Below are 27,852 nucleotides of genomic sequence, written 5' to 3'. Positions count from 1 at the left end.
AGTTGATGGGTTACATCCAGAAAAGGCTTTTAATAATGAAAAGATTAGCTTCCTTCTGCATTCCTCATACATGTTACATGCAAAACGACATGTTCGACAGATTCTATTGTTCCAGTGCCACAGGGACATATCCGTTCATTAACCGGGATTTTATTAAATCATCCTTCTAGTAATGCTGATGGCAAGACATTAAAGTGAGAGTGGGTAAGTGCTCTTCTATACTTTGGAATGGTTAACGCATACAGATATGAAGCTGCACTTCTTTTCAGAGTAGTGTGGTTTCCCTTAGCGAGAGAATGCACATATCCGGTATGGCAGTGGGGATAGTGTAATTCCCATCCTGAAGTCCAGATTTAATGTCACATCCTTCGGAGCCTGGAAAGTGAACTTCTGAATTAGGGCGGTGAAGAAAAGAAAAAGTTCCATCCTAGCCAACTGCTCTCCAAGACATGCTCGCTTTCCTATTAGAGAGAAACAAAGTGTCCATGAGCTTTATCACACCAGCGTTATACTGTGCAATCACTGCAAATTGCATGCAAAGGACTCCAAAGTTTTCCAGCTCATAATCTGCTTTATTGTGAAGTACTCTTGTGCATCCTGCTTTAATTGTGCTATAAAGGCAAAAGACTCAACCAATTTTGCTACTAGTTTTCGAGTGTATCATCCAAGCGGCCACTGGGGTGCAGGAGCGAGATTTGAAGAAAAATTAAACAAATACTTACATCTGTGTAAGCTTTAAAGATAAAGACATCAAAATTGGTACAGTAATAGATATTAAGAACTTCAAGCAAACAAAATTTGAATCGGAGTGGGTTATCCGTTGATTTTTAATGATTTTTTAACATTTCCCCCCTTAAACCCATTTCCTGGTATGCAAAGGATCTAGCCGCCTGGTAGCAACAACAACAACAACAACGCTGACAGCTTAGCGCTGTAGGGGATAATTCAAGGGAAACAGATACATGGGATGAAGCTCGATGTGAGCGGAGGACTTTTTCAATGTTGAATGACACAGGGCTGAATTCCATTTCAGATAAGCTCTTGGAGGCCTGATAACTTCAAAGGGAACTCTCCCCAACTTAGAGTTTGTAATATGGTTGAGCATATAAATCCCCCTCTGCCCTTTTCTCTTTACATTTGGAAGTGGCTTAGTTCAGAATGCAGCTAGCAGAGGGATACAGAGGTGCTCCTGTTCCAGACAGGACAGGGCTCCTGTTCCCCAAGCAAAAGTGTGTTTGAAAATGGGGAAAAGCAACACCAACTCTAGGAATTAGTGAGGGCCATGTTGGGCATGGTGAGAGCAGGAGATGGGGATTCGGGCCCTCACGTACTCACTGTTGCAGGCAATAATTTGAGAAGTACCACTTTGTTTTTATTTACCTGTGGAAAACGGCATGAATGCTTCCCTGTTCTTGAACTGACCATTCTGCAGGAAATGGCCAGGATTAAAGACATTGGGTGTTTCCCATTCTTCACTGTCAAACAGCACTGATGTCAAGCTGGGGATCAAGATGGTTCCCTGCCAAAGAAAAAGTAGAAAAGAAAGTAGATTAACATATCATGGAACTCCTTAGTATATTGGTCAAAGGATCTACAACTGAAGTAAGCCTGTCTCTTTGTTGCCGTTTGTTTCAAAGATCCTGGAGCGTGCGGTCTACTCTCGCTGTCTTGACTTTCTTTCTAGTAACTCTGCTTTGGATCCATTTCAATCTGGATTCCGTCCTCTGCATTCCACCGAAACAGCCCTTACTAAGATCACCAATGATCTCCTTACTGCCAAGTCTAAAGGCCATTATTCCGTTCTTATTCTCCTTGATCTAACTGCAGCCTTTGACACGGTTGATCATGATCTTCTCTTAGATTCCCTTCATGACCTTGGATTTTGTGGCTCTGTCTATAACTGGTTTGCCTCCTATCTAGCAGGTCGCTCTTTCAGCGTGTTGGCTAATGGCAGCTCGTCTTCCTCCTTTCCCCTTTCAGTAGGGGTTCCGCAAGGCTCGGTGCTTGGCCCGTTGTTGTTTTCCTTATACATGTTGCCCTTGGGCAAGCTTATTCAATCTCATGGCCTCCAATATCATCTGTACGCCGATGATACACAACTATATCTGTCATCTCCGGAACTTTCTCCTGATGTTCACTATCGTATCTCGGCATGTCTTTCAGATATCTCAGCTTGGCTGCTTCATCGTCGCTTGAAGCTTAACATGGCAAAGACTGAATTGCTTGTTTTTCCTCCTAAACCTTCTCCTCATCTCTCATTCTCTCTTACTGTCAATGATGTTACGCTTACTCCGGTCAAGGAAGCTCGTAGCCTTGGCTTTATCTTCGACTCCTCGCTCTCCTTTATTCCTCATATTGAGGCAGTAGCTAAATCTTGTCGATTTTTCCTGTATAATATTGCCAGGATTCGATCATTTTTGTCTGTCTCTTCTGCCAAGACGCTTGTTCATGCACTGGTTATTTCTCGGTTGGACTACTGCAACCTTCTTCTCTCTGGCCTTCCTTCTTCTCACATCAGTCCATTGGTTTCTGTTCACCACTCTGCCGCAAAGATCATCTTCTTGGCTCGCCGCTCTGACCATGTTACTCCGCTTCTGAAATCTCTTCATTGGCTTCCAATTCACTTCAGAATCCAATATAAACTCCTCCTGTTAACCTTCAAAGCTTTTCACGGTCTAGCTCCTTCCTATCTCTCCTCTCTCATCTCACACTATTGCCCCGCTCGTGCTCTTCGCTCCTCTGATGCCATGTTCCTCGCCTGCCCAAGGGCCTCTACTTCCCTTGCTCGGCTTCGTCCATTTTCGTCTGCTGCCCCTTACGCCTGGAACGCTCTTCCAGAACATTTGAGAACTACAAGTTCAACCACAGCTTTTAAAGCTCAACTAAAAACTTTTCTTTTTCCTAAAGCTTTTAAAACTTGATGTTGTGCAGACTTCTACTGTTACTTTCTACTGTTAGTTTTTCCCTACCCAGTGCCTGCTTACCCTACCCTGTACCTGTTTGCATTCTCTTCCCCTCCTTATTGTTTTACTATGATTTTATTAGATTGTAAGCCTATGCGGCAGGGTCTTGCTATTTACTGTTTTACTCTGTACAGCACCATGTACATTGATGGTGCTATATAAATAAATAATAATAATAATAATAATAATAATAATAATAATAATAATAAGCCTCCAACTCTTATCTGCAGACACACAAAGAAGGGCGAATTTTTCACTGTGAGATCCTCTGATCATTATTTAGTCATTCTTGTAACTTCTGGTCAATTCTTGTAACTTCTGGTCACCTTTTATATTTTTAATATAAAAAGTGTCTTTACAATGAAGGGAAATTGTGTTGCTTACCAAGGGCTTTGTACTTCCTTTTCTTACACATGATTGTTATGGGCTGCATCAAAAGGGCAGAGGGGCATTTAAATTGAATACTTCCCCTCTAAGCATGCTCCTTTCACTTCTATTAAGACAGTGTCATCCTCTTTTTTCCACATTAAACACCAGGATAAGCATTAGTATAAACAAGTTCATAAAGGATCAGGATTTCCAGATATTGCACAGGAGACATCCTCCTCATTGTCAACATCATGTAATAGATCCATAAACCTCCATGAGTGCTCAACTCTTTCAAAAATCCAAATGTGCCCACTGACCCTAAACAGTGGAGACCACTCAAGTAAGCTTTTCTCAACCAGTGACAACGGAATAGTCTGATATGACTCAATGGTTACACTCTTGTCTTAATGTTTTGGCATCTTAAGGGGAGATGCATTATGAAGATTACATCTGTTTCTTGAACACTTACTTTGGGCAAATGAAATCCAGCCAGTGTTGTGTCGTTTGTTGACATTCGTGGCACATTCAAAGGCACAATGTTGCTTATCCTTTGAACTTCATGAATAACTGCGTTGCTATAGGGCATGCGATCCCTGTCGTCCATCGCTGGTTGTCGTGACTGGCCAATCACTGAGTCTATTTCAGTTTGGACTCTTGCTACAAAGTAACATTCGCGATCATTACAAGAAAAACAAACCTCAACTATCAGCAAGCAGGGCTTCTCTAAGAAAAAGAGAGCCATATACATACACATAGTTTGGCCTGCATCAGAAGAGACCCAATATGGTGTAGTGGCTAAGGCGTTGGACTGGGAGTCGGGAGATCCGGGTTCTAGTGCCCACTCGCCCATGGAAACCCATTGGGTGACTTTGGATCAGTCACATAGTCTCAGCCCAGCCTACTTCAGAGGGTTGTTGTTGTGAGGGTAACATGGAGAGGAGGTGGAGCCACGGGAGACCTTCTGGCTGACGCCAATGTCAACCGACGTGCAAATTTCTGGGAGTGGCCAGCTTTAAGAAGAAGCCCATATACAGAACAAAAGCAAAAACTATAAATCCTACGATCACATTTGAATTGTACGTAGTTTGTTGTGTGTGCGTTTGTCTTTATGTGAGAAAGAATGCCTGGTGGAGAGAGAGAGAGAGAGAGAGAGAGAGAGATGATGGCTTTCTGTTTTTGTGTGCAACAGGAAGGAGCAAATAGTCTTTTTCAAATCATTCTTGGATTGAAACATGCAGATTATTCAGTTTAACCTCAACAGAAGCTGGCTTCCTATCTAAATCTGGTGTTCACAAAAGATACACCATGATCTCCTTTTAAGGATATAGAAAATGTTTGGGTTCACACAACATGTGAAGCCATAGTGTTTAGGTGCGCTGAGCTACCTATGATGAGCTAGCTTGTCATGCGGGGCTTTTTTTTTTAAACACCTGCAATGGGTTAAGTGGCTCAAATAGGTCACCCACAGAACCAATGCAGTAGGGGCTCTGTGGGTGGCTTATTTAGGACAGTTAAATCATTTAGGACTGTGGGGAAAATGGTCATCAACTCACAGCATTCCTGATCATTGCCCATGCTGACAGGGACTTTTATGAGTTGAACTCCAAAACATCTGGAGATCTACATTCCGCCTGCCCTTGCTCTAAAAAAGCATTCCCCAACCTGGTGCCTGTCAGATATGTTGGGTTCCAACTCTCAACATGAGGAGATACTCTAAAAAAAGAGAGAAGTAGGTGGCCCTAAATTGTTCATCACTTTTCCACAACCCTACAGTCACCTCTGCATAACATCTTGTATATCATCACTTGCGGCCCTCCAGATGTTTGAGATTACATGTCCCAGCATTCCTGACTATGAAACATATTGACTTGCAATTATGGGAGTTGTACTCCAACACCTTTGGAGGGAACCAGGTTGTGGAAGGGCTGCTCGAAACAAAAAAAGAGAGAGAAGTAGGTGGGCTTAAGTTCCAGAGCCTGTCATCCACCTTCCAACAGATAAACAAACAGGATTAGGTTGTCCTTCCGCACACAAAAATTCCTCTTGCTTGACCCTCTTATATTCCAAGCGGATAAAAGTCTGGATATATCTTCCCAGACTCAGTAAATCACTGTATTATGTCGGAAGCTCCAAAGAGCCCTCGGACCAAACGTCAGGCAGCCAAGCCTCAGGGGGGCAGGATCAGAATCTAACATGTTAATCTTTGAACATATCTGAGGTGTGGTGGGAGACCAGGCCTTCTTAGTTGTAGCACCCTGCTTTATGATTTCTTTTTCCCAGGCAGGCTTGCCTAGTGACCGCATTAATGGCTTTTAAGTGCCAAGTAGATTATGATTTTAAATTCACACACGGCAGGTGGGAGGAGGCACTGCAAATGGATGCAGCCCATTTATGTGGCTTGATTCCTTTTATGTGGAACTGGGTTGACTGACTTTAGGGATCACTAAAGGCCAATAAATCTGGCCTCCCACCCAAGGCATGCTGGGAGTTGTAGGTGTAAACCTACATTTTTATAAAATTCTTTAAAAATGTTTAAAACATCACGTTTTTAGATTTTTTCTGATGGAACAATGTATCTTAGCTCCCAAATCCCCAAGACAGACTTCTATATGCTTCACAGAAATTACCTATTTTCTGTAATTATTGGGACTAAAGTCATTTAATACAGAAACATTACAGTATGGCATTATATTCATTTAAAAACAGTAAGGGAAAAGAAGAAGAAAATGCTATTCTACCTTGAATTTCTGGATGAATGACCATGTACAGCAAAGCCCAGCGCAGCGTTGTGGAAGTTGTTTCAGTTCCAGCAAAAAACAGGTCCATCGTTGAGTGTAGGAGGCTTTCATCACGGAAACTGGAAGCGACGTCCTCCTTAGAAAAAGGAATATTCAGCAGCACGTGAAGTTTCAGTGTAAACGCAACTGTAGCTGTCACTTGAACACATTGCAAGTCAAGATCTCTCTGCAGGATCTTGTACAATCAAACCAACAGCCTTGAGAATCACTGAATCTGGGAATAAGTATGAAGGAAAGGTAAAGGGTCCCAATAATCCCTGAAATGGACTTCAATGCACAGAGGGATTGTATTAAGATTGGAAGAAGTAAAGGAAGATGCCTTTAGAGCGACGCTTTTTTCTTGCCATGTCAACTGCTTGCCCTAACAGAAACGTTTTGAAATTTATGTTGAAATAAATTTGAACATGCAGCTAAACTACAACACACCAGAATGTGTGTGTATTACTAATGTGTATTCATTACTAATGAATACATTGAGTTTTTAATATGGGGGAAGGGAACAAACTCCAAGCTAGCAAAACACCAAAATTAACAGCCATGTGTACACTATCACAACAGACTAGCAGATGGAGGGTTCAGTTAACTCCTGACACCACCAGCTAGCGTGCAAGATATGCACACGTTAATTTAACTCACATGCTGCTGTGATTCCAGCAATATTGGCAGTGGACAAGTGATGAAATCCCACCCCATGGAAAACACTATTTCATGTGCACAGACCCCTCACTCATTTGACTGAATTCCTACAGAATCAATGGGAACTCCAGCCCTGTCCAGGCATTCTGAAGTGTGTGTTTTACACAGTGAGAGGGACCCTCCAACCCTCGCCCACTCCATCATCGGCCTCATTGCCCAACGCGTTTAGAGAGTGACTGTCTGAAACAGAGCCCCTCTTCAATCCATGTCAGTCTCCGCACTATACAGAGTGTGTAGAGAACCCCCATGGATAGAAGGAGCTCTCTGCTTCAGACAGTCACCCTCCAAATCTATAGAATAACAAAAGCAATGATGGAGGAAGGCAGAACTAACATGCTCCCCTCCTCATGTGTTTAAACAACACACTTTCAGAATGCCTGAATAGGGCTAATGTGGAAGTAAACCACAGGAGACTATTTGGACAAATCAATTAACCATTTTGTTTACATTGTGCCTCTGTCTTCTTCTCCTAAAAATCAAGCATGTGTAAAAACTGTCTTCTTTACTGATTGGTTGTAAGCTGCTCTGGGAGCCTTTTTGGCTGGGGGTGGGGATAAAAATACTATAAAAAACGAATAAAATAAAATAAAGCAACTAATTCCACCCTGCCCCTGATTTTGTTAATTACCTTGGCCATTTCATTTAGATACGCATCAATGAAATCTCTGGGTTCCAGTGGGTTCCGGTCTCCCTTGTGCTTTTCAATGATTTCTCTCACAAATGGTCTGAACTGTCTCCAGTTTTTAATAATGGTCTGATGGGGTCCTGGTAAGCGTTTCATGAGGGCTGGAAAGGCATCATAGAGCTGGGGGAAACAAACACTACAATTATATTGTGTTTAGGAGGGGGGAATTGAGCATCTACTAAACCTCACAAAACATAGGGCAGATCTACACCAAGCAGGATATAACACTTTGAAAGCGGATTGAAAATGATATATGTAATGTATCCTGGGCTCCAACAGTTGTCAATAATGTTATAAAGCAGTAGTGTAGATCCTGCCACAGTTGAAAGGATTGTATGCACTAGTGACTGAGTACATATAATAGTCACCACTGGGATGCTGCTTAAAATGGTATCCCCATGGTGAATTCACAACTCCTTTGTTATAATATGAATTGCACAGCTTGAGGGTCTCTTCTCAATCCTCCCAGAATTCAGGGCATGGAAGTTACAGGAAGCCAGATTCCGACTGTTAGGGCAGTACAACAATGGAACCAGTTACCTAGGGCGGTTGTGGGATCTCCTACACTAGAGGCATTCAAGAGGCAGCTGGACAGCCATCTGTCAGGGATTCTTTAAGGTGGATTCCTGCATTGAGCAGGGAGTTGGACTCAATGGCCTTATAGGCCCCTTCCAGCTCTACTATTCTTTGATTCTATGAAATTTATAAGCATGCTCAAAATGTACATTGTTATATAGCTACATAATATTCTAGGATGAAGTGCTTGAATATACCCTGTGTAAAAATTAGACAGTATTCACTGCTAATGCAGCATGTCCCTAATAGTTCTTTAAGAAAACAGAAATGAGCTGAAATGCTTATTTCCAGAATGTGGCTGGTCTGGAATGTGGGAGGTGCAGAGGTGAGCTCCACTGATTTGTCCTGTTTCAGACAAAAGCATTTCCACTCATTTCCTACTTTGCTTTAAGATGTGCCCATAGTGGGCCCTGCTGGTGCAATAGAATCAATGGGAGCAGAGTGGCAGTATAGGGTACTTCTCCCACCCCCACCCGCCCCAAATCCAAATTCTTCTCTGTGGAAAGCTAGCATATTAGAAAATTGTCTTCTGGCATAGAATCACAGAATAGTAGAGTTGGAAGGGGCCTATAAGGCCATCAACCAGCCTCCTGCTCAATGCAAAAATCCTCCTTAAAGCATCCCTGACAGATGGTTGTCCAGCTGCCTCTTGAATACATGATCTCACGATTCCCCACCTGGAAGCCTTAACTGTGCTAAAGCACATGATTTTTATCTTTTGGGTGCTCAGTCCTTTATTGAAAATGTACACTCTAACCCATACATCTTTACTATCACTCTTGATTGCCTGAATAGGGGACTTGACACAATAGGAAAAAGAGAATGTCTGAAGAAAACCAATCAGAGATGTGTAAGAAGAATGTTTTAGTCAGTGGAAAAAAGATTTGGATGAGGTTGACCATTAGATAACAGAGTTTCCATACCTGGCTCCAAATACTTGCGTGAAGCTGCATTGTCTCATCAAGCAAGTGTAATAACTTCTGGAAATGACTGTCATGGTATTCAAAGCGGTCCCCAAAAGTAATGGAACAGATAATATTTGAAACGGCATTATTAATCTGAGGGTGAGGGTCAAACGGTTGCCCTGGAGAGAAAAAGGATGGCAGAGGAAATATTAGAATCATTATAATTATGGGTCTCATTTAACAAAAATATAACATAGGGGAAGTGGTGGGACATTTGAATAAAACAAAGCATTTACTAAAGCATTAACAAATCCAGTAATTAAAACTTGAATAGTGTAGGAATGTACTGTTAAGAGTTATGTATGTGGTATTCTGCACATTTGCATTGTCAAGAAAGCATCTTTCTCCTTTATATTTCAGGGCAAAATCCTATGTATGTTTAGACAGAAAAAAGGTCTACTTCTCCCAGCGTGCTTCAGCCATTACTCTGCAGCAGGAGGGCAATCTTTCAGGAAGACTGAGAGAAAAAAGGCAGCTATTAGAAAAAAAGAGAAAACAACAACACTCAGTTGTGCAAAAGTGTTCCTGAAAACATGTGTTGGCCACCCTTTGGGCCCACCATTTATAAAAAATGCTTCAGCCCCCGTATTTTGGAGATTGTTGTTGTCTTATTCCCCTTCCACTGTTGTTGGTAGAATGATTTAAAAAAAAAAATCAATTCACTTATTTAAAAAATATTTTTTATTTGCTAACAAAAGCCCATGGAAGTTTATAACACAGTGCTCAAAATTAGGTTCAGAGAAGCAATAGCGAAGCGGGGGCTTTGCCTCCATTACAGGTGGAGGAGAAGCGGTTTGGGTGGCTAGCGAAGCATGGCAAAGAGAAGCAACCGAAAGCGAATAATTCGCTTTTACGCAGAGCGTTCCGCCCGCCGTTTTGGATATTTTCCCCATAGGACTGCACTGCGGAAAATAATAGTGAATAACTTTTTTGTTTTTCAAGCTACCTCCTTGAAACTGAATGTGCTTAGAGAGTCATGGGTGGGGGTTATTTGTGCCTATTTTCAGCAGTTTTCGTGCTGCAGTTTGCTTGCTATAATTTTTTTAAAAATAGGGTAAAAAAAGCGGGAGGGGGTACCTTTTTTTATTTATTTTATTTATTTATTTATTACACTTCTATACCGCTCCCATACCCAGGGCTCTCTGGGCGGTTTACAGAAATTCTAAAATTGAGGTAAAAACAAGTATACAAAATTTAAAACTCTAAAACACAGTACATACACACGTAAAGCATTAAAAACCGATTAAAAAAAACTAAACATGTGGGTAATTAGGATGTGCCGCCATATGCCTGGGCAAAGGGGAAAGTCTTAAACTGGTGCCGGAAAGAGAGTAGTGCTGGGAGGCAGATTCAACTCCCAATCATGATCACCTGATGAAGCATCCTCCAATCCCAAAGTTGGAGGGGGGATAACTTGGGATACTGGGAAACTTTTCTTTTTTAGTCTCTGAATGGACTTTTCCCAGTGTGTTTTGAAACAGTAGCCCCACCAAACGCACAAACACAACCTTAAATCATACACTAAGCAAATAAATAACAGATAGGAAACACAGCACTGCTACCCACCTTGGTGAACAAATGAATACATGTGGTTCAAGGGGATGAGGTTCCCTAGGGCATGTGGACGTGCCCAGTGCACTGCTGTCCTTGGAGGGTCATCAGAACCCTCCAAAGGTTAACCAGTGAAAGCTACATGCTTCTCATGAGTTGAAGTGTCAGGTAGGTTCATAAAGACTGGTACTTACTTAGGGCCAGTCAAATTGGCACAGTTCCCCCTCCCCCTTGGCAGGTACGCTTTCCTCTTACTGGTAAAAGACAGACATAGCCTTTTTAGAAAAAAAAATCTTGTTGTTGTGATTCAGCAACACTGCTGCTTTTAATTCCACCCTTATTACATGTATTATACACCCCATAGCCAAGCTCTACTAGCTTTCCCTCTTCAGTGAAGTCAGTCAGGCTTTCATTGTGGTCCAACTCCTTATTGTTGTGGTTGTTACTATTATTTTGTGAACCGCCCAGAGAGCTTCGGCTATTGGGCGGTATAAAAATGTAATAAATAAATAAATAAATAAATAAATATTATTATTATTATTATTATTATTATTATTAATAATAGTATTAGTACTACTATTATTAACGTTATTAATGGCTGTGATCACAGTGCAGTCAATCAACTCTGAAGTAAGGATCACAAAGCTTTACTCTTATCCTCCTAGTCCCCTAGTTATGGGATGCCAAAGAAAAGGCATCTCTCTGTGCTGTTCCCGCCTCAAAGGGACGGTTTGCATTACTTGCTTTGAAACAATCCTTGGCTCACTTCGTTGTACCCCCAGATATGTCTGCTGCATGCCTGCCTTCCCACCTCCGCCTGGGTGCTGTTGTGTTGGGGTATCTGCTGGGACTTACTTCCGCATAGATATACGGCATAGTCATAAATCTCTGCCTGCCTTTCCTTCCAACTGGGCGTGAATGTGGATACATGGATAAGCTCTCATGGTGCCGATTTTGAGGTTTCTAACATGAAAACTGACGGAGTTCTAGCATGGGACTTGAATTGGGGTGAGTTAAAAGGGGGGGAAGTTGCAAATACAGGGGATGATGGGATTTGCTTGAAGCTTGCCATGAATGTGGATCTAGATGGCATCTGTGAGGGTGCCCACTTTCAAGTATGTATCAGTAAAAATGTCAGAGTAAATCCAATTTCTGAAAATGGGGTGTCGGATTTTCAAAAATTCCCCCCAAATCAGTGGATGCTTGGATTTGCTTCGAACTGGGCAGGAATGTGGATACATGGATAAGCTCTCTTGGTGCCAATGTTGAGGTTTCTAACGTTAACAGAAAAAAAGTTATAGGCATGTGAATTTCAATGCAAGTCTATGGGGGGAAACATGGAGCTCTGATTCAGATATGGAGCTGCGGAGCGGAGCGGACCATAGGCGGATCGCTGTGGAGAGGAGTGGACCCGATCTGGAAGTTGCGGATCTGGATGAGAAGCAGATTGGGGGGTGGGGTCTGTGCACAGCCCTACTCAGAATGTTGCGAGGGTGTTGGTGGAGGAGGTCACATCATAATCTTTTGGATGCAACTATAGCCTTAAGGGTACATACGGAGTTCCACACCAGCCGACGCTCCCGCATGACTTTCCAGGTCAGTCAAAGTTCCATGCATCACAAGGGATATGCATCTGTGTGAAGCTTTCAACTGACATTTACCAACTCGTGGGGTAGTCCCAGCTCAGTCAGAGCTAGAGCGCTAACCCAGTTAAAATATTGTTGAGCTTCTGCATCAAACTACCTGCTGAAACATTATCACCACACGAGTTCTTACCTTTCTCCTCTTCAATTGCATCCATTAAGTATCTGCTCTCCTCCTGTATTCGTTCTTCTAAACTTCTTTTGCCCAAACCAAAGTTTCTGAGCATTGATAAGGCAAATCGTCTTTGTTGTTTCCAGTGAAGTCCATTGGAGGAGATCAATCCTAGATGGGAAGAGTTGTCATTACATTGGAAAGATGGCTAATATGACACATGTCTGTAAGGAATTTTGTGAAGATTACAGTTTGTTAGTGGATTTTATCTGGTTGCCCTTCGTTCTGCTCTGACTATTCTGATTTTGCTGCTACTTTTGCTTCTTTGTTGCTGCTTTTTGTGTGTTTTGATGCTTGGGAACGGTTTTTAATAGGGGTGTGCACGGACCCCCCACTCCGCTTCACTTTAAGATCCGCCATTTTCAGATCGGCCCGCTCCACCCCGCCCCCACTCCGCCTGTGCCCACTCCGCTCCGCTTGGAGCTCCGGATCCGAGCTCCGGTCCCCCCCATAGGGGGGGTTACCGGGCCCTGCCGCCATCGCCACCCATGCGGCGACGGCGGCAGAGCCCGGTAAGGAGGAGGGGGGCCTTACCTGCCTCTGTCCGTGGTCCGTCGCCGTCTTCAATTGAGCCCGTGGTTCCACCAGGAAGTCTGGGCCGCAAGTGCGGCCCAGATTTCCTGCTGGAACCACGGGCTCAATTGGAGACGCTGACGGACCACGGACGGAGGCAGGTAAGGGAGAGGAGGGCGGGGGGGTTACCGGGCCCTGCCGCCATCGCCGCCCATGCGGCGACAGTGGCAGAGCCCGGTAAGGGACCAAGGGGGAGGGGGCCTTACCTGTCTCCGTCCGCGGTCCGTCGCCGTCTTCAATTGAGCCCGCGGTTCCACCAGGAAGTCTGGGCCGCAAGTGCAGCGCAGACTTCCTGCTGGAACCACGGGCTCAATTGGAGACGCTGACGGACCGCGGACCGAGGCAGGTAAGGGAGAGGAGGGCGGGGGGCATTACCGGGCCCTGCTGCTGTTGCCGCATGGGCGACAGCGACAGCGGCAGGGCCCGGTAAACCCCACTTACCTTTCCGGCGGAGCTCCGGATCGAGGCGAAGGATCCGCCTTCACCTCGATCCTCTTCGCCACGCTCCGCCGGCCCCCCAATCCTCTTCGCCTCCGCCTTAAGGGCAGGCGAAGCCCCCCGCTCCGCTACTGCTTCTCCGGTCCGATTAGAAGCGGAGCACATCCCTAGTTTTTAATATTTAATTAATTTATGCTAAATTAATTTCATACATTTTGGAAACTGGGAATAGGTAAAAGGTCATATAATTCATATCTTTTAAAAACTGTTTCTAAAACTATAAAGCTGCAATCCTATATACATTTACCTGGAAGTAAATGCCATTGAAATCAATACTTTTGAGTAGACAGACATGTATAGAACTTCTGTGGCCTGGTTCAGATGACACTCTGGGCTTTGTGCTTAGCTTAACCATGTTCAGCTGTGGTTAATGCTAACCACATGCGGAATGCTTACAGACAACGCTTTTAACCCTTTTGCGGTTAAGTAATGAGGTTAACGGGGCAGATGATTTGGTAAAACGTTTGTCAGATGACACCGTTAACCATGGTTAAGCATTCCGCTAACCTTTTTGTGGTTAAGCAGCATGGTTTATCTTGTTGTCTGAACACTGTAAACCTGCTTAGTGCTGCTAGAGTATGGCTCACTTGCAATTAGCTGGCAATGTGATTAAAACTGAGATTCCCCATGAATTGCTTCTACACAGATCAGGCATCATAGGACAGTGTGGGTGTGCAGCTCCCAAGGCACCAGAAACACAGAAGGACCCATCCCTACCCCAGGTACTGCCATCCTCCTCATCTTCCTCTTTGCCCACCCAGTGCTGCCCATGAAAAGTAGTGTCATTGCCAAGTTTGTAGTCGCTGTTACACCTCACACACAACCAAAGATGGACAATCTTTATGTCATGTCTGTGCCCTCATTGGCTGAGTGCCCCGCTCCGCTGCAAGGGGACCATCTGTATGGTTCAGATTACTGCTACTAAAAATGTGTGTTAAAAATTACTTTTCATATTGTACATAGGCCCTGCAGGCTTGGCCAGATGGGTACTGATGGGCTGTCCAGAGAAGGAGGAGAAAGATACACTGCCATTGCCAGGTAAAAAAAAAAAGTGGCTGGGTGCATGAGGGACTGCATTAGTAGCCATCATAGTGACAGGAGGGTGCCGTGACCTTATGCATGCAAAGTAGGGGTGTGCACGGACCCGCTCTGCCCCCGCTCCGCCTATGTCCACTCCGCTCCGCTGCAGAGCTCCGGATCCGGATTGGAGCTCCGTTTCCCCCACCCATAGGCTTGCATTAAGCTAAAAAAGTATACAATTTTTTCTGTTAAAGTTAGAAACCTCAAGTTTGGCACCATGACACCTCATGGATGTGTACACACGCACGCCAAGACTCAAGGCAATCCCATCATCCCCTGATTTTTGGGGAATTTATGAAAATCGGGCACCCCATTCACACCCCTTTCGATAGCTCCATCAACTTGCATGTTAGAAACCTCAAACTCGCCACCATGATAGCTTATCCAGGGATACATACGCACCCCAAGACTCAAGGCAGTCCCATCATCCCCTGATTTTTGGGGAATTTATGAAAATCGGGCACCCCATTCACACCTCAAACTCACCACCATGATAGCTTATACAGGGATACACATGCATGCCAAGACTCAAGGCAGTCCCATCATCGCCTGATTTTTGGGGAATTTGCAGACATGGATTGTTCTCTGACATTTGGACAGATTAAAAAAAGGGAAGTGGCCACATTCACAGATGCCATCTAGACCCACAATCATGCCAAGGTACAAGGCAATCCCATCATCACCTGATTTTTGGTGGAGCTTAAACCTGCAGACAGCTCAATGGAGCCATTTCAAAGGAAATCCCAAATGCCATGAATTGTGGAGTAGAGAGATCAACCTAAATATAAATCTTCTTCCACACTTGAAAAATGGATTTGGAACTTCCAAAAGTCTAATTGAGCGCAGGAAGGACTTCTCCCCTGAGTCAAAGCCAGACACACACAACATCCCTGCGAGGCGGGCAGGGGAGGAGGGGAGGAGGGAGGGAAAGCAGGCAGGCAGCAGACATTTCTGGGGGCATAAGGAAGTGAGCCAAGGATAAGCCAGTAATGCATATAAAATGGAATAAATAAAATAAAGGGGTGGAATTAAAAGCAGCAGTGTTGCTGAATAAACAACAAGAAGAACTTTTTTAAAAAGGCTATATCTGTCTTTTACCAGTAATGGGGGAGGGGTGGATGTGCCCAAAGTGGGAAGCATCAGCCAATTTGACTGTTCCTGTCTAGGTACCACTCTTTTAAGAAGCAAGCACTCACTTCAACTCATGATAGGCATTGCTGCTCCACTGAGTCACTCTTTGGAGGGCTCTGATGGCCCTCCAAGTACAGGAGAGTGAGGGCACGTCCACATGCCCTAGGGGAGCTCATCCCCTTGCACCACATGTATTCAGTTGTTCCCCAAAGTTAGGGTGGGTAGCACTGCTGTGTGTTTTCCAATCTGTTAGTATGATTTCAGGTTGTGTTTGTGCATTTGGTGGAGCTACTGTTTTAAAAAAACACTGGGAAAACTCCGTTCAGAGTAGAAAGAGAAGTTTCCCAGAATCCCGAGTTACCCGTTTTGCCTATCCCCTCCTCCAACTTTGGGATCATGTGATCATGACCAGGAGTTGACTCTGCTCTGCCCCTCAGCAATCAAAAAAAGGTAATCTTTCTTTTTCCCGCCTTTACCCTACTTTTTAAAAAATTCTAGCATGCGAACCGCACCATGCAGAGAGCTGAGAGCAGGCTCAAAATGACCCCCAGCCATGACTCTCTAAGCACAAGGAGTTTCAGAAAGATAGCTTCAAAAACAATACAGTTATCCCCCTTTCTTTTCCGCAATGCAATCCTATGGGTGAAATGTTTTAAAATGGCGATTGGATCGGACCGTGGAAAGAGGATCGCTCCAAAAGTGGGCACTTCTCTTCGCCTTGCTTCTAGGGGTCCGCGGTCCGCTTCTACTCCGCCTCTGGGCAAGGTGGAGCAGGCCACTTCGCTTTTGATTCTCCGGTTCTAATTAGAGCAGAGCACATGCCTAATGCAAAGCACATGTTCCACCATGCTTCTCCCATTAAGGAACAAAGGATGGAGCTCAGTTTTCCCCACTGATGCTAGGGATAGCGGAGAGATTCGTTTGGCTCATATTTTAATACAAACAACTTACCTCATTTTACACTGTTGAACCAATATGCAAAGCAAAAGACAGTTATCCGAAATTTGCACTTTGAATTTTGCAGTGGAGTTCTCCAATGTATTAGGAGAAATGTGCAAACATTTTTTAAAAAAATTCAAATAATGGGACTAACAACGTAAAACTGGAAAAAAAAAACCTAAAATTTTGGAATACATTTGGGATCGGATTAATGAGAAACTGAAATGGATGGACGTGCTTATCCCTAATGATGGAGCTGCTTCCATCAGTGGAACCAGGAGAGGGACAATTCCCTTTCTGCTTTCCTGCTATAATAATCTGCTATTTGGGTTTGGGGAACCTTCCTGAGCACAGTTTGGAGACGCATGGTGGTTGGAGGGGGCGTGGATGAAGAGGAAGGGAAAGCGTCCCATTGCAGTAGGGGAGTTCCACTTACACAATATTGGCAAGTCTATAAAAAAATGGCAAGTGTGAAAGCAAATGTGAAATTTTTGGATTTCCAGGACTATTGCATAAGAAATTAAATGATTAGACAAAGGATAATAATTGCTATTGTGCAATCTTTCACCATCTCTATAGTCCAAGAATTATAAGCTGAACTTCAACTCAGATTCAATGAACAAAAAACCTACGGTTTCTAAAACAACTTTAAGGACGTACACTTTTCCACCAAGCACCAAAAAGCGGGGAAATTGGGAGTTAAGGCTCACCAGCCTTAACGCCACATCCTCCCTAAGGAGGCAGAAAGTACCAGTGAAATTCTCATTCTGCCAAAGCAGATAAACCATGAGGACAGGATGGAGAATAGGATATGCAGAGGTGACTGTGGGGTTGAGGAAAACTGATGACGAACAACTTAGAACCACCTACTTCTTTTGTTTGTTCAGAGCAGCCCTTCCCCAACCTGGTGCTCTCCAAAGGTGTTGGACTACGATGATCCATCATTGCAAGTCAGTATGTCCCATGGTCAGGAATGCTGGGACAGCAGGATGGGGAATGTAGGGCGGCGGCAAGCCCCCCCCCTACTTCAACCCACTTACCTGCTCTGTCGTCGCTGGGCCCGGGCTTGAAGTGAGTGCCCTGGTACTCCCAGAATCAAGGCCACACTTGCAGCCTTGCTTCTGGGTGGACCCAGGGGCTCAATTCAAGCCTGGGCCAGGCGACGACGGGGCAGGTAAGAACCCCCACACACACCTGGCCCCTTACCTGGACCTGCTGCCACCGCTGCACAAAGTACGGCAGCTCCAGGCAACCCCCCTCCTGCCTGGCCCCTTACCTGGAGCCGCCACTGCACAAATTGTTGTGGTGGCAGCTCCAGGCAAGCCCCCCCCCCCGCACCCCACCACTTACCTTCTCCATCATGGCCTGACCCGTGCTTGAATCGAGCCCCCGAGTCCACCCAGAAGCAAGGCTGCAGGTGCGGACTTGCTTCCGGGTGGACCAAGGCGCTCGATTCAAGCCCTGGCCCAGCGACAACAGAGAAGGTAAGAGGGGTGGGCTGGGGTGAGGGCTTGCCTGGAGCCGGTGCCGCAGTTCGCACAGCAGCGGCAGCGGGTCCAGGTAAGGGCCCAGGCAGGAGGGGGGTTCTTACCTGCTCCGTCGTCCCAGGGCCCAGGCTTGAATTGAGCTTCCGGATGGACTAGGGCGCTCAGTTCAAGCCCGGGCCCAGTGACGATGGAACACGTAAGTGGGTTGCGGCTTACCTGGCAGCAGGGCCAGGCAGGAGGGGGTGGGTTCCTTACCTGCTCCGTCGTCGCAGTCCAACACCTTTGGAGGGCACCAGCTTGGGGAAGGGCTGCTCTAAACAAAAAAAGAGAAGTAGGTGGCTCTAAGTTGTTCGTCATCAGTTTTCCACAACCCCACAGTCACCTCTGCATATCCTATTCTCCATCCTGTCCTCGTGGTTTATCTGCTTTGGCAGAATGAGAATTTCACTGGTACTTTCTGCCTCCTTAGGGAGGATGTGGCGTTAAGGCTGGTGAGCCTTAACTCCCAATTTCCCCGCTTTTTGATGCTTGGTGGAAAAGTGTACGTCCTTAATGTTGTTTTATAAACCGTAGGTTTTTTGTTCATTGAATTTCATGGCTTTTTGTAAAGGATGACGAGAGCCCAAATTTCCTCTTCATCACAACATTTGAAACTGCAGGAGCCCTGCCCTCTTGACCAGATTTAAAAGAGGCAAGGCTCGTGCGACTTTAAATGTTGTGATGAAGAGAGAATTTCACCAGGTGCTGCATGCATACAAATGACACCTGCTGAAATTCCCTTTTCTATGCAACTGTTAAAGATACAGGAGCCCTGTCCTCCTTTGCAAATGGTCACCGTACCCATATGGAAAGGAGGACAGGGCTCCTGTATCTTTAACAGGAAGAAAGGGGCTCTTCTATTCCCAGTGTATTTCAAAATACAATCTTTTAAAATAAAAAATCCTCTACTCCAATAATTTATTCCTAAAACAAGGTAAGAAACTGCTAAAAAAACACACAACACATTCATAGCTACAAGTAATTTACAGTGCAATCTTATGCATATTTACTAAGAAGTAAGCCACAGTGACTTCAATGGGATTTTACTCCCAGGCATGTATAGGATTGCAGTCTCAGGGGTCTATTTCCATCGACTATTTGAAGAATAAGAGATCAGATTTTTTCTCCCCCTGCCAACCCCCTCTCCCGCACCCAAATATTGTATATCAAAACATGTTGGAAATAAAGGAATAATCCATGCAGCTGTTTTATGTTCCTTTGGATATTTTTTTACAGCTACTTCTGATGTCCTGCTAGTAGTGTGTGTGAGAGAAAACAACATATTTTAAATAAGACAGTTGTCTTAGCAATCCTGTGTAACCATAACATTGACCTGGGTGCTATAGAAGTATATTGTGTGAAAAACAACTCTTTGTACTGGGTGTTTTTTTGTTTTTTTACCCTCTCTTTATTCATTGTGGGATTGTTTTGCAAAATCATCAACTAAATTTTACCAAACCTGAAATGTTTCTATAAAACGTGTATATATAAACACACACACACACACAAACACACACACTAAAATTGATGACATGATTCATGTTTTATCACTTTTTAAAATAACAAGGCACATATTTGGGTTTGAGTGTGTGTGTGTGTGTGTGTGTGTGTGAGAGTGAGAGAGAGAGAGAGAGAGAAACCTTTTTTCCCTCTTGCAAGCAACCCAAGGTGGCTTACATAGTTCTCCTCTTGTCCATTTAATAGCCACAACAACCCTGTGAGGTAGGTGAGGCTGAGAGTCAGTGATTGGCCCAAAGTTACCCAGTGAGCTTCGTGATCAAGTGGGGACTAGAACCTGCCTGATACTATAACCATTGCACTACACTGGCACATATTTGGGTTTGAGTGTGTGTGTGTGTGTGTGTGTGCCCATGTTCAGAGAATCATAGAATAGCAGAGTTGGAAAGGGGGCCTGTGGCATTACACCCCACAAGTCAATTCCCAAACGTATGTCTGCAGTTTGTAAGTCTGTGGTTTGTAGAATGTTGGCCTGAGTGGGCGGAGTTAGAATGTCTTGGGAGGGGGGAGGAATGATATATAAGGGAATGACTGAGGGGATTGGGAGTTCTTGTTCTTGTTCTTTTCAGAAAACCTTTTCAGGGAGACTGGTTAGGTACTCTTAGGGTTTTTAGTGCTCTCTGTGTTTATGGTACTTAAGTTCTGGGAAATTTGAGGGTCAGTGTAGTGAGTGGTGTCTTTAGGGTGTGGTGTGCACGTAGTGGAAGTATATTAATCAATACTGATAATAAAGAAAGTTCAAGAGTGATTGTGTGAGAAAAAGGAAAACGTGAATGTGAATGAGTGACCGGATTGTATGAAAGGTTTCAAAAAGGTTTTTAAATGTTGTTATTTGAAACAAAGCTTATGAACTTTTAAAAATATATTTTGATTGTTTTGTTTTTAAACTACCACAAAAGTCCCACATGTCTGTTTGGCATTTATCATCTTACGTTTACACATTTAACACCCACTCTGACAATCATTCACCTAAGCAGATATAACTCACAGCGCATTATTATATATATTAAAATCCTTCTCCATTTAACCCCTTTCTCCACATAGTTTGGAGGAAGGTGGTTTTTATCCCTTGCCTCAGGTGTATCAAGCGGTGGTGCTTGGCTTGAGCAGGGAGTAGCTGCGGCGGGGTCTGGTGTTCAGAGCTTATGTCATGGCAGGGTCTACGAGGCCATCCAGTCCCACCCCCTTCTTAATGCAGGAATCGAGCTGTCAGGGTTGGGAAAACTTCCGCCCTCCAGATATCGTTGGTTGTTTGACTCACATCAGCCACAGGCAATGCACTCTGCCCATGTTCAGAGAATCATAGAATAGCAGAGTTGGAAAGGGGGCCTACGAGGCCATCCAGTCCCACCCCCTTCTTAATGCAGGAATTGAGCTGTCAGGGTTGGGAAAACTTCCACCCTCCAGATATCGTTGGTTGTTTGACTCACATCAGCCACAGGCAATGCACTCTGCCCATGTACAGAGAATCATAGAATAGCAGAGTTGGAAAGGGGGCCTACGAGGCCATCCAGTCCAACCCCCTTCTTAATGCAGGAATCAAGCTGTCAGGGTTGGGAAAACTTCCGCCCTCCAGATATCGTTGGTTGTTTGACTCACATCAGCCACAGGCAATGCACTCTGCCCATGTTCAAAGAATCATAGAATAGCAGAGTTGCAAAGGTGGCCTACGAGGCCATCCAGTCCAACCCCCTTCTTAATGCAGGAATCCACTTGGGATTCATCACAACATTTAAAGTCACAGGAGCCTTGCCTCTTTTGAATCTGGTCAAGATGGCAGGGCTCCTGCAGCTTTAAATGTTGTGATGAAGAGAGAATTTCACCAGGTTCTCCATATATACAAATGACACCTGCTGAAATGTCCTTTTCTATGCAACTGTTAAAGATACAGGAGCCCTGTACTCCTTTGCAAATGGTCACCGGGGGGGGGGGGGGGGGGCTGGTGACTCCGATGTCAGTGGGGCTATGAATCCGTGTCAAGTTTCAGTTATAACCAACCAGAAATCTAAAGGAGCTCTCCAAGGCGTGGAACCCCATCCTCAAAATAGGTGCAGCACTTTGAAAAGCTCTTTTAGAGTTCTGGCTGAAACCCAGAGCGGATTCACCACCCCACTGACATCGGAGTCACAAGCTGCTGCTGGATTGAGCATGTCTCGCTCCTGTAGATTTATTCAAAGGAGCCCTGTTCTCTTTTCCATATGGGTACGGTGACCATTTGCAAAGGAGGACAGGGATCCTGTATCTTTAACAGTTTTATAGAAAAGGGAATTTCAGCAGGTGTCATTTGTAATACATGCAGCACCTGGTGAAATTCCCCTCCCCCCAAACCCCACCGTCCCATCCTGACTGCACCCGCTGCCGCACGAAATGTGGTAGCAGCGGCAGCGGCAGCAGCGGACCATGGGAAGACACCCACCCCCACAAACCCCTGTCTTCACCCCGCCCCGCTCCCCCACCCCCGTCGCTCTCTCTCCCACCCCCCGCACGCTTGCTGCCAACCCCCCACTCCAGCTCCCCTTCCCCCGCTTTCTCCTGCCCACTCGCTCCCCTCCCACCCACCCGCTCTCTCCCAACCCCCAACCCCCGGCTTGGGCTCACCACTGCCGGCGCATGAACTGCGCCGACAGCGGCGGGCCCGGCAACCCCCACACACACACCAGCGGCGCGGTGCGGCGCAGCGCTTCCCTGGCTTCGCCGCCCCTGCAGTTCGAGCGGTGGTGGCAGCAGGCTAGGGAAGCTTCCCCCGCACCCCCACCCCACCAACGTGGTGTGACCCAGCACACCCCAGCCTACAGCCGCCGCCGCCGCAGGATCCACGGTGGCAGCGGCGGAAGCCAGGGAACCCCCCCACACACACACACGCACTCGCACTCACCTCCTTCCTCATCGCAGGCCAGGTGAGAAATGGCATCCCCAGCATAACAGGAAGTGATGCAAGGCCTATTGCGTCACTTCCTGTTACGCTGGGAACTCCATTTCCCGCCGGGCCTGCAATGAGGAAGGAGGTAAGTACCTCCTTTCCCCCCCCGGCTAGGACCCCCAACTCCCCAACGTCCCCCCACCCCCGCCACACAGTCACTTACCTTCCTCCGTTCACCTCCCAGTCCAGGCTTCGAAGCCAGGACAGGGGGGTTGGAGGCGGACTCTTTAGAGCACTGCACCAGGAAGCCTGGTACAGAGCTCTAAAGCGTCCGCCTCCAACCCCAGCGTCCTGCCTTCGAAGCCTGGACTGGGAGGTGAACATAGGAAGGTAAGTGACCGTGCGGATGCCCTCCCAGCCCCGCCCTGGCCTACCACTGTTGCTGCCGCTCAAACTACGGCGGCGGCGGCACAGCCCAGGGAATTCCCCCCAACACCCGGTCCTGGCCTCCCGCCGCTGCCATAGTAGGCAGCAATGGGGGCCAGGGAATCACCCCCCCATGCCGCACAACATCACTTACCTTCCTCCTCCACTGTCCGTCGCAAGATTAAATTTAGCCCATGGCTTTAAGCGGAAGTAAAGGCCTTGGCCGCGCCGCGCTCTCCCTGATTCTCCCCCTTCCTCTGGGGATTGTGATGCTCACACGCATGTGTGAGCTTATCAGATTCCCCATAGGGAAACATGGGTTTTTTAAAAAATCAATTTAAAATTGATGGAATGGTCTTTCGAAAAAAGAAAGGCCATTTCATCAATGGGGAGAATAGGACAATGCAATCCAACTAATGGATTGCATGGGGAGGCTTCCCCTTTTGCGCTATAAGTCCACACAAAAAAAGTCACTAACCAGGAAGTAAATGATCAGATTGTGACAGACATACTTCCCCCATTTTTCAGCTTTAAACTCCCATCCAGCCCTCAATATTCCAGCAATCTCCCTGAAATGTGCAGGGAATGTAAAGCCAGCATTTCTTTCTGGCAGTACTGCATTTCAGAAAGATTGCTGTAATATTTTTCATTTTAGGGTGCTAGGTTGACCCTCCCCCCAGTAACTCCATTTAACATGGCGGAATGTTCGTTTTACTGACGGTCCTTAACTACAGGAAATACGACCGTGTTTCCTGTAATCATACCCAACTGGTAGCCCATACCAGCTGCAGATGGTGGGAGTTCTAGTTGAACACATTTGGAGTGCACCAGGTTGGGGAAGGTAACCCAAAGGTTCGCACAATTCCTGTTACCTGGAAAAAGAAATCCAAAGAATTGGACCTTATTTAAAGAAACTCACCAAATGACCCAAATACTTCATTCATGAGAGGGAATTCTGGACGATCTACAAAATTTTCCCCTTGATGGACAAGGGCTTCCTTCACTAGATGCAGCCCATTCACAACCACAAATCGCTTCTTTCCAAACTGTATGCTGAAGATATTGCCATATTTTTCTTTAAGCTGGATGGAAGATAAGGAAGAATGTAAAAAACTGGATACATTTCAGATTAATATCTATTTGTTGCTCATAGAATGCCTGTATGCAGGAAGGGTAACTTTCATTGCCATCAAATAATATATGGTCTCAAGAAAACCTATATGAACAAAGCCTATGAATTCTACATTCACAATTTCCAAGGGAACTTTCAAAACAAATGAAAGGAATTACTTATTTACATTGAGAAGAATTTACTCATGGAATTCACTGCCACAGGTTTAGATGGCTTTTAGAGAAGAGCAGACAAATTTGTGGAATATGCATATCAAATGAGTAAAAATGGATTCTCTATGTTCAGAAGTAGTATACCTCTGGAGACAAATGGCAGCAAGTACATGAAGAGCACACAGGAAGAGTTTAAGCATTAACTAGGGTGACCATATGAAAAGAAGGACAGGGCTCCTGTATCCTTAACAGTTGCATAGAAAAGGGAATTTCAGCAGGTGTCATTTGTATATATGGAGAACCTGGTGAAATTCCCTCTTCATCACAGTAGTTAAAGCTGCAGGAGCTATACTAGAGTGACCAGACTTAAAAGTGGGCAGGGCCCTTGAAGCTTTAACTGTTGTGATGAAGAGGAAATTTCATCAGGTTCCTCATATATACAAATGAAACCTGAAGAAATTCCCTTTTCAATACAACTGTTAAAGACACAGGAGCCCTGTCTTCCTTTTCATATGGTCACCCCACATTAACTCATCGCGGAAGTCCCTGACCCTGGTATCCATTGTTCTTGGATGCTCTGGGGTATGAAAGAGATCCACCGGCATAGGCTGCAAGAAATCTGTTTGCTATTGCTTGCACTTGGCACTTTTGAAGATCTGCTTGCCAATTATATTATATACGTACTTTAACAACTGATAAAAGCTTACCAATTGATAGTATGTTTCTACAGATGAAGACCACTTATTTTGTAATGAGATAAAAGGCTACAACATTATTATTAGGGGTGTGCACGGACCCCCCACTCCGCTTCACTTCCAGATCCATGATTTTCGGATCAGCCCGCTTCACTCCACCCCCGGTCTGCCCATGTCCGCTCCGCTCAGCTGCGGAGCTCCGGATCCGGATCGGAGCTCCGTTTCCCCCCCATAGGCTTGCATTAAGCTAAAAAAGTATACAACTTTTTTTCTGTGAAAGTTAGAAACCTCAAGTTTGGCACCATGACACCTCATGGAGGTATACACATGCATGCCAAGTTTCAAGCCAATCCCATCATCCCCTGATTTTTGGGGAATTTGTGAAAATTGGGCACCCCATTCACACCCCTTTCGATAGCTCCGTCAATTTGCACGTTAAAAATCTCAAACTCACCACCATGATAGCTTATCCAGGGATACAGATGCACGTCAAGACTCAAGGCAGTCCCATCATCCCCTGATTTTTGGGGAATTTATGAAAATCCAACACCCCATTCACACCCCTTTCCATAGCTCCGTCAATTTGCATGTTAGAAACCTCAAACTCGCCACCATGATAGCTTATCCAGGGACACACACACATGCCCAGACTCAAGGCAATCCCATCATCCCCTGTTTTTTGGCTGGGCTTAAACCTGCAGACATCTCAATGGGGCCATTTCAAAGGAAATACCAACATGCCATGAATTGGGGAGTAGAGATCATCAACCTAATATGAATCTTCTTCCACACTTGAAAAATGGATTTGGAACTTCCAAAACTCCAAGTGAGCGCAGGAAGGACTTCTCCCCTGAGTCAAAGCCAGACACACACAACATCCCTGCGAGGTGGGCAGGGGAGGAGAGAGGGAAGGCAGGCAGGCAGGCAGCAGACATTTCTGGGGGCATAAGGAAGTGAGCCAAGGATAAGCCAGTAATGCATATAAAATGGAATAAATAAATAAATAAATAAACGAAGGAGGGGTGGAATTAAAAGCAGCAGTGTTGCTGAATAAACAACAAGAAGAACTTTTTTTAATAGGCTATGTCTTTTACCAGCAATAGGGGGACATGCCCAGGGGAGGGGGAACCAGCTGTCAATTTGACTGGTCCTAGTAACCAGTCTTTTAAGAAGCAAGGCTGTCAGTTCAACTCATGAAAGACATTGCTCCACCACTAAGAAGTAAACGCTCACTTCAACTCATGATAGGCATTGCTCCACCAGGTTACTCTCTTTGGAGGGCTGTGATAGCCCCCCCCCCAAGTACAGGAGAGAGTGAGGACACATCCACATGGAATGCCCTAGGGGAGCTCATCCCCTTGCACCACATCTTTTCAGTTGTTCCCCAAAGTTAGGGTGGGTAGCAGTGCTGTGTTTCTATCTCTTATTATTGGCTTAGTATATGATTTCACAGGTTGTGTTTGTGCATTTGGTGGGGCTACTGTTTTAAAAAACACTGGGAAAAGTCCGTTCAGAGTAGAAAGAGAAGTTCCCAGAATCCCAAGTTACTCATTTTGCCTATCCCCTCCTCCAACTTTGGGATCATGTGATCATGACCGGGAGTTGACTCTGCCCCTCAGCCCTTCGAAAAAGTTATTTCCCGCCAGTTTTTTTTTAAATTCTAGCACGCGACTTGCACCACGCAGAGAGCTGAGAGTAGTCTCAAAATGACCCCCATCCACGACTCTCCAAGCACAAGAATTTTCAGAAAGATAGCTTCAAAAACAACACAGTTATCCCCCTTTCTTTTCTGCAATGTAATCCTATGGGCGAAATGTTTCAAGATGGCGATAGAAGCGGACCACGGAAACCGGAGCGCTCCGAAAATGGGCGCTTCTCTTCACCTTGCTTCTAGGGATCTGCAGTCCACTTCTACTCTGCCTCTGGGCAAGGCGGAGCAGGCCAATTCGCTCCTGCTTCTGCGCTTCTAATCGGAGCAGAGCACATGCCTAATTATTATGGAAATGAATTATTTGTTTTGACTGATTCTATTGGCTTGGATCCAGAATTATCCTTCTGCCAGTGAAAGGAACATACCACTAGCAGTACAAGATTTCTGTGTCCACCCCTCACACCTGAATTCCCTTCTGGATCAACTCTTACATTCACAATTATTTTTACTAGAATGTTTATTGCATTGGTGTATTCTGAAGTTGTGCATCTGACCCTCTTTTGAGCATATTCCTGAAGAAAAGAGGCATATAAATTAAAGTAACAAGAACAACCCATGTCATGTAAATATGATGGTGTTTGTCAATATATCATACGAGAAACCTTTGTATGTGTAGAGTTTTGGATTATGCAGTTCAAGCTATTTCAAAGTGAATGGATCTACACCTTGGAGACCCAAAGTAGCCACACTTCTAGCCTATGAGGAACTCTGTGGAGGGAAGGAGCTCCCCTTCGTAAAGATAGGATTTCATAGAATCAGGGACTTGAAGGGGGCCTTGTGGGCCATCTAGATCACCCCCCAGCTTGGTGCAGGAATTACAGCTTTAGAGCATTCCCACCAGACAGCTGTCCAGCCTTTTCCTTAAAAGCTCATCCCTAGGCAATTCGTTCCATTGCCAAACTAGTCGTACCATCAAAACCTTTCTATTAATTTCAACCAAACTCTAATCCCCTGTTCTTATCCTTACCTTTTGTACAGCAAGATGAGGTTTCTTGGAATCAATATCCAGAATATTGCCCAGAAAAGGAAGAGGCACAGGCCCTGGAGGAAAATCCCTTGGGCGCCTCCGTTTCATGTAATCAGCAATGAGTAGAAAAGCAGCCAGGAACACCAGAACCACCTGGAGAGACAAACCCCCTTGGAGGACAGCAGGTAAGTGGAACAGCATCTTCACACTCTACTAGTCTTGGTGG

General features: G+C 45.3%; 1 protein-coding gene across 1 annotated transcript; it reads right to left on the bottom strand.

Annotated features, from left to right (window-relative positions):
- Positions 1 to 77: 77 nt before the first annotated feature.
- On the bottom strand, positions 78 to 27,830 carry LOC134406698 (cytochrome P450 2J2-like). The gene is made up of 9 exons (XM_063138228.1): positions 27,627 to 27,830; positions 23,889 to 24,051; positions 12,380 to 12,529; positions 9,011 to 9,171; positions 7,455 to 7,631; positions 6,071 to 6,206; positions 3,802 to 3,989; positions 1,381 to 1,519; positions 78 to 461 (listed from the first exon to the last, which is right to left on the bottom strand). The coding sequence occupies exons 1-9, from the start codon at positions 27,825 to 27,827 to the stop codon at positions 286 to 288; spliced, it is 1,491 nt and encodes a 496-aa protein (XP_062994298.1). The 5' UTR covers positions 27,828 to 27,830; the 3' UTR covers positions 78 to 285.
- Positions 27,831 to 27,852: the final 22 nt, after the last annotated feature.

Source organism: Elgaria multicarinata, chromosome 1, assembly GCF_023053635.1.
Source record: "Elgaria multicarinata webbii isolate HBS135686 ecotype San Diego chromosome 1, rElgMul1.1.pri, whole genome shotgun sequence".
Lineage (NCBI taxonomy): Eukaryota > Metazoa > Chordata > Lepidosauria > Squamata > Anguidae > Elgaria > Elgaria multicarinata.
This window is presented reverse-complemented; position numbering and strand designations above follow the sequence as displayed.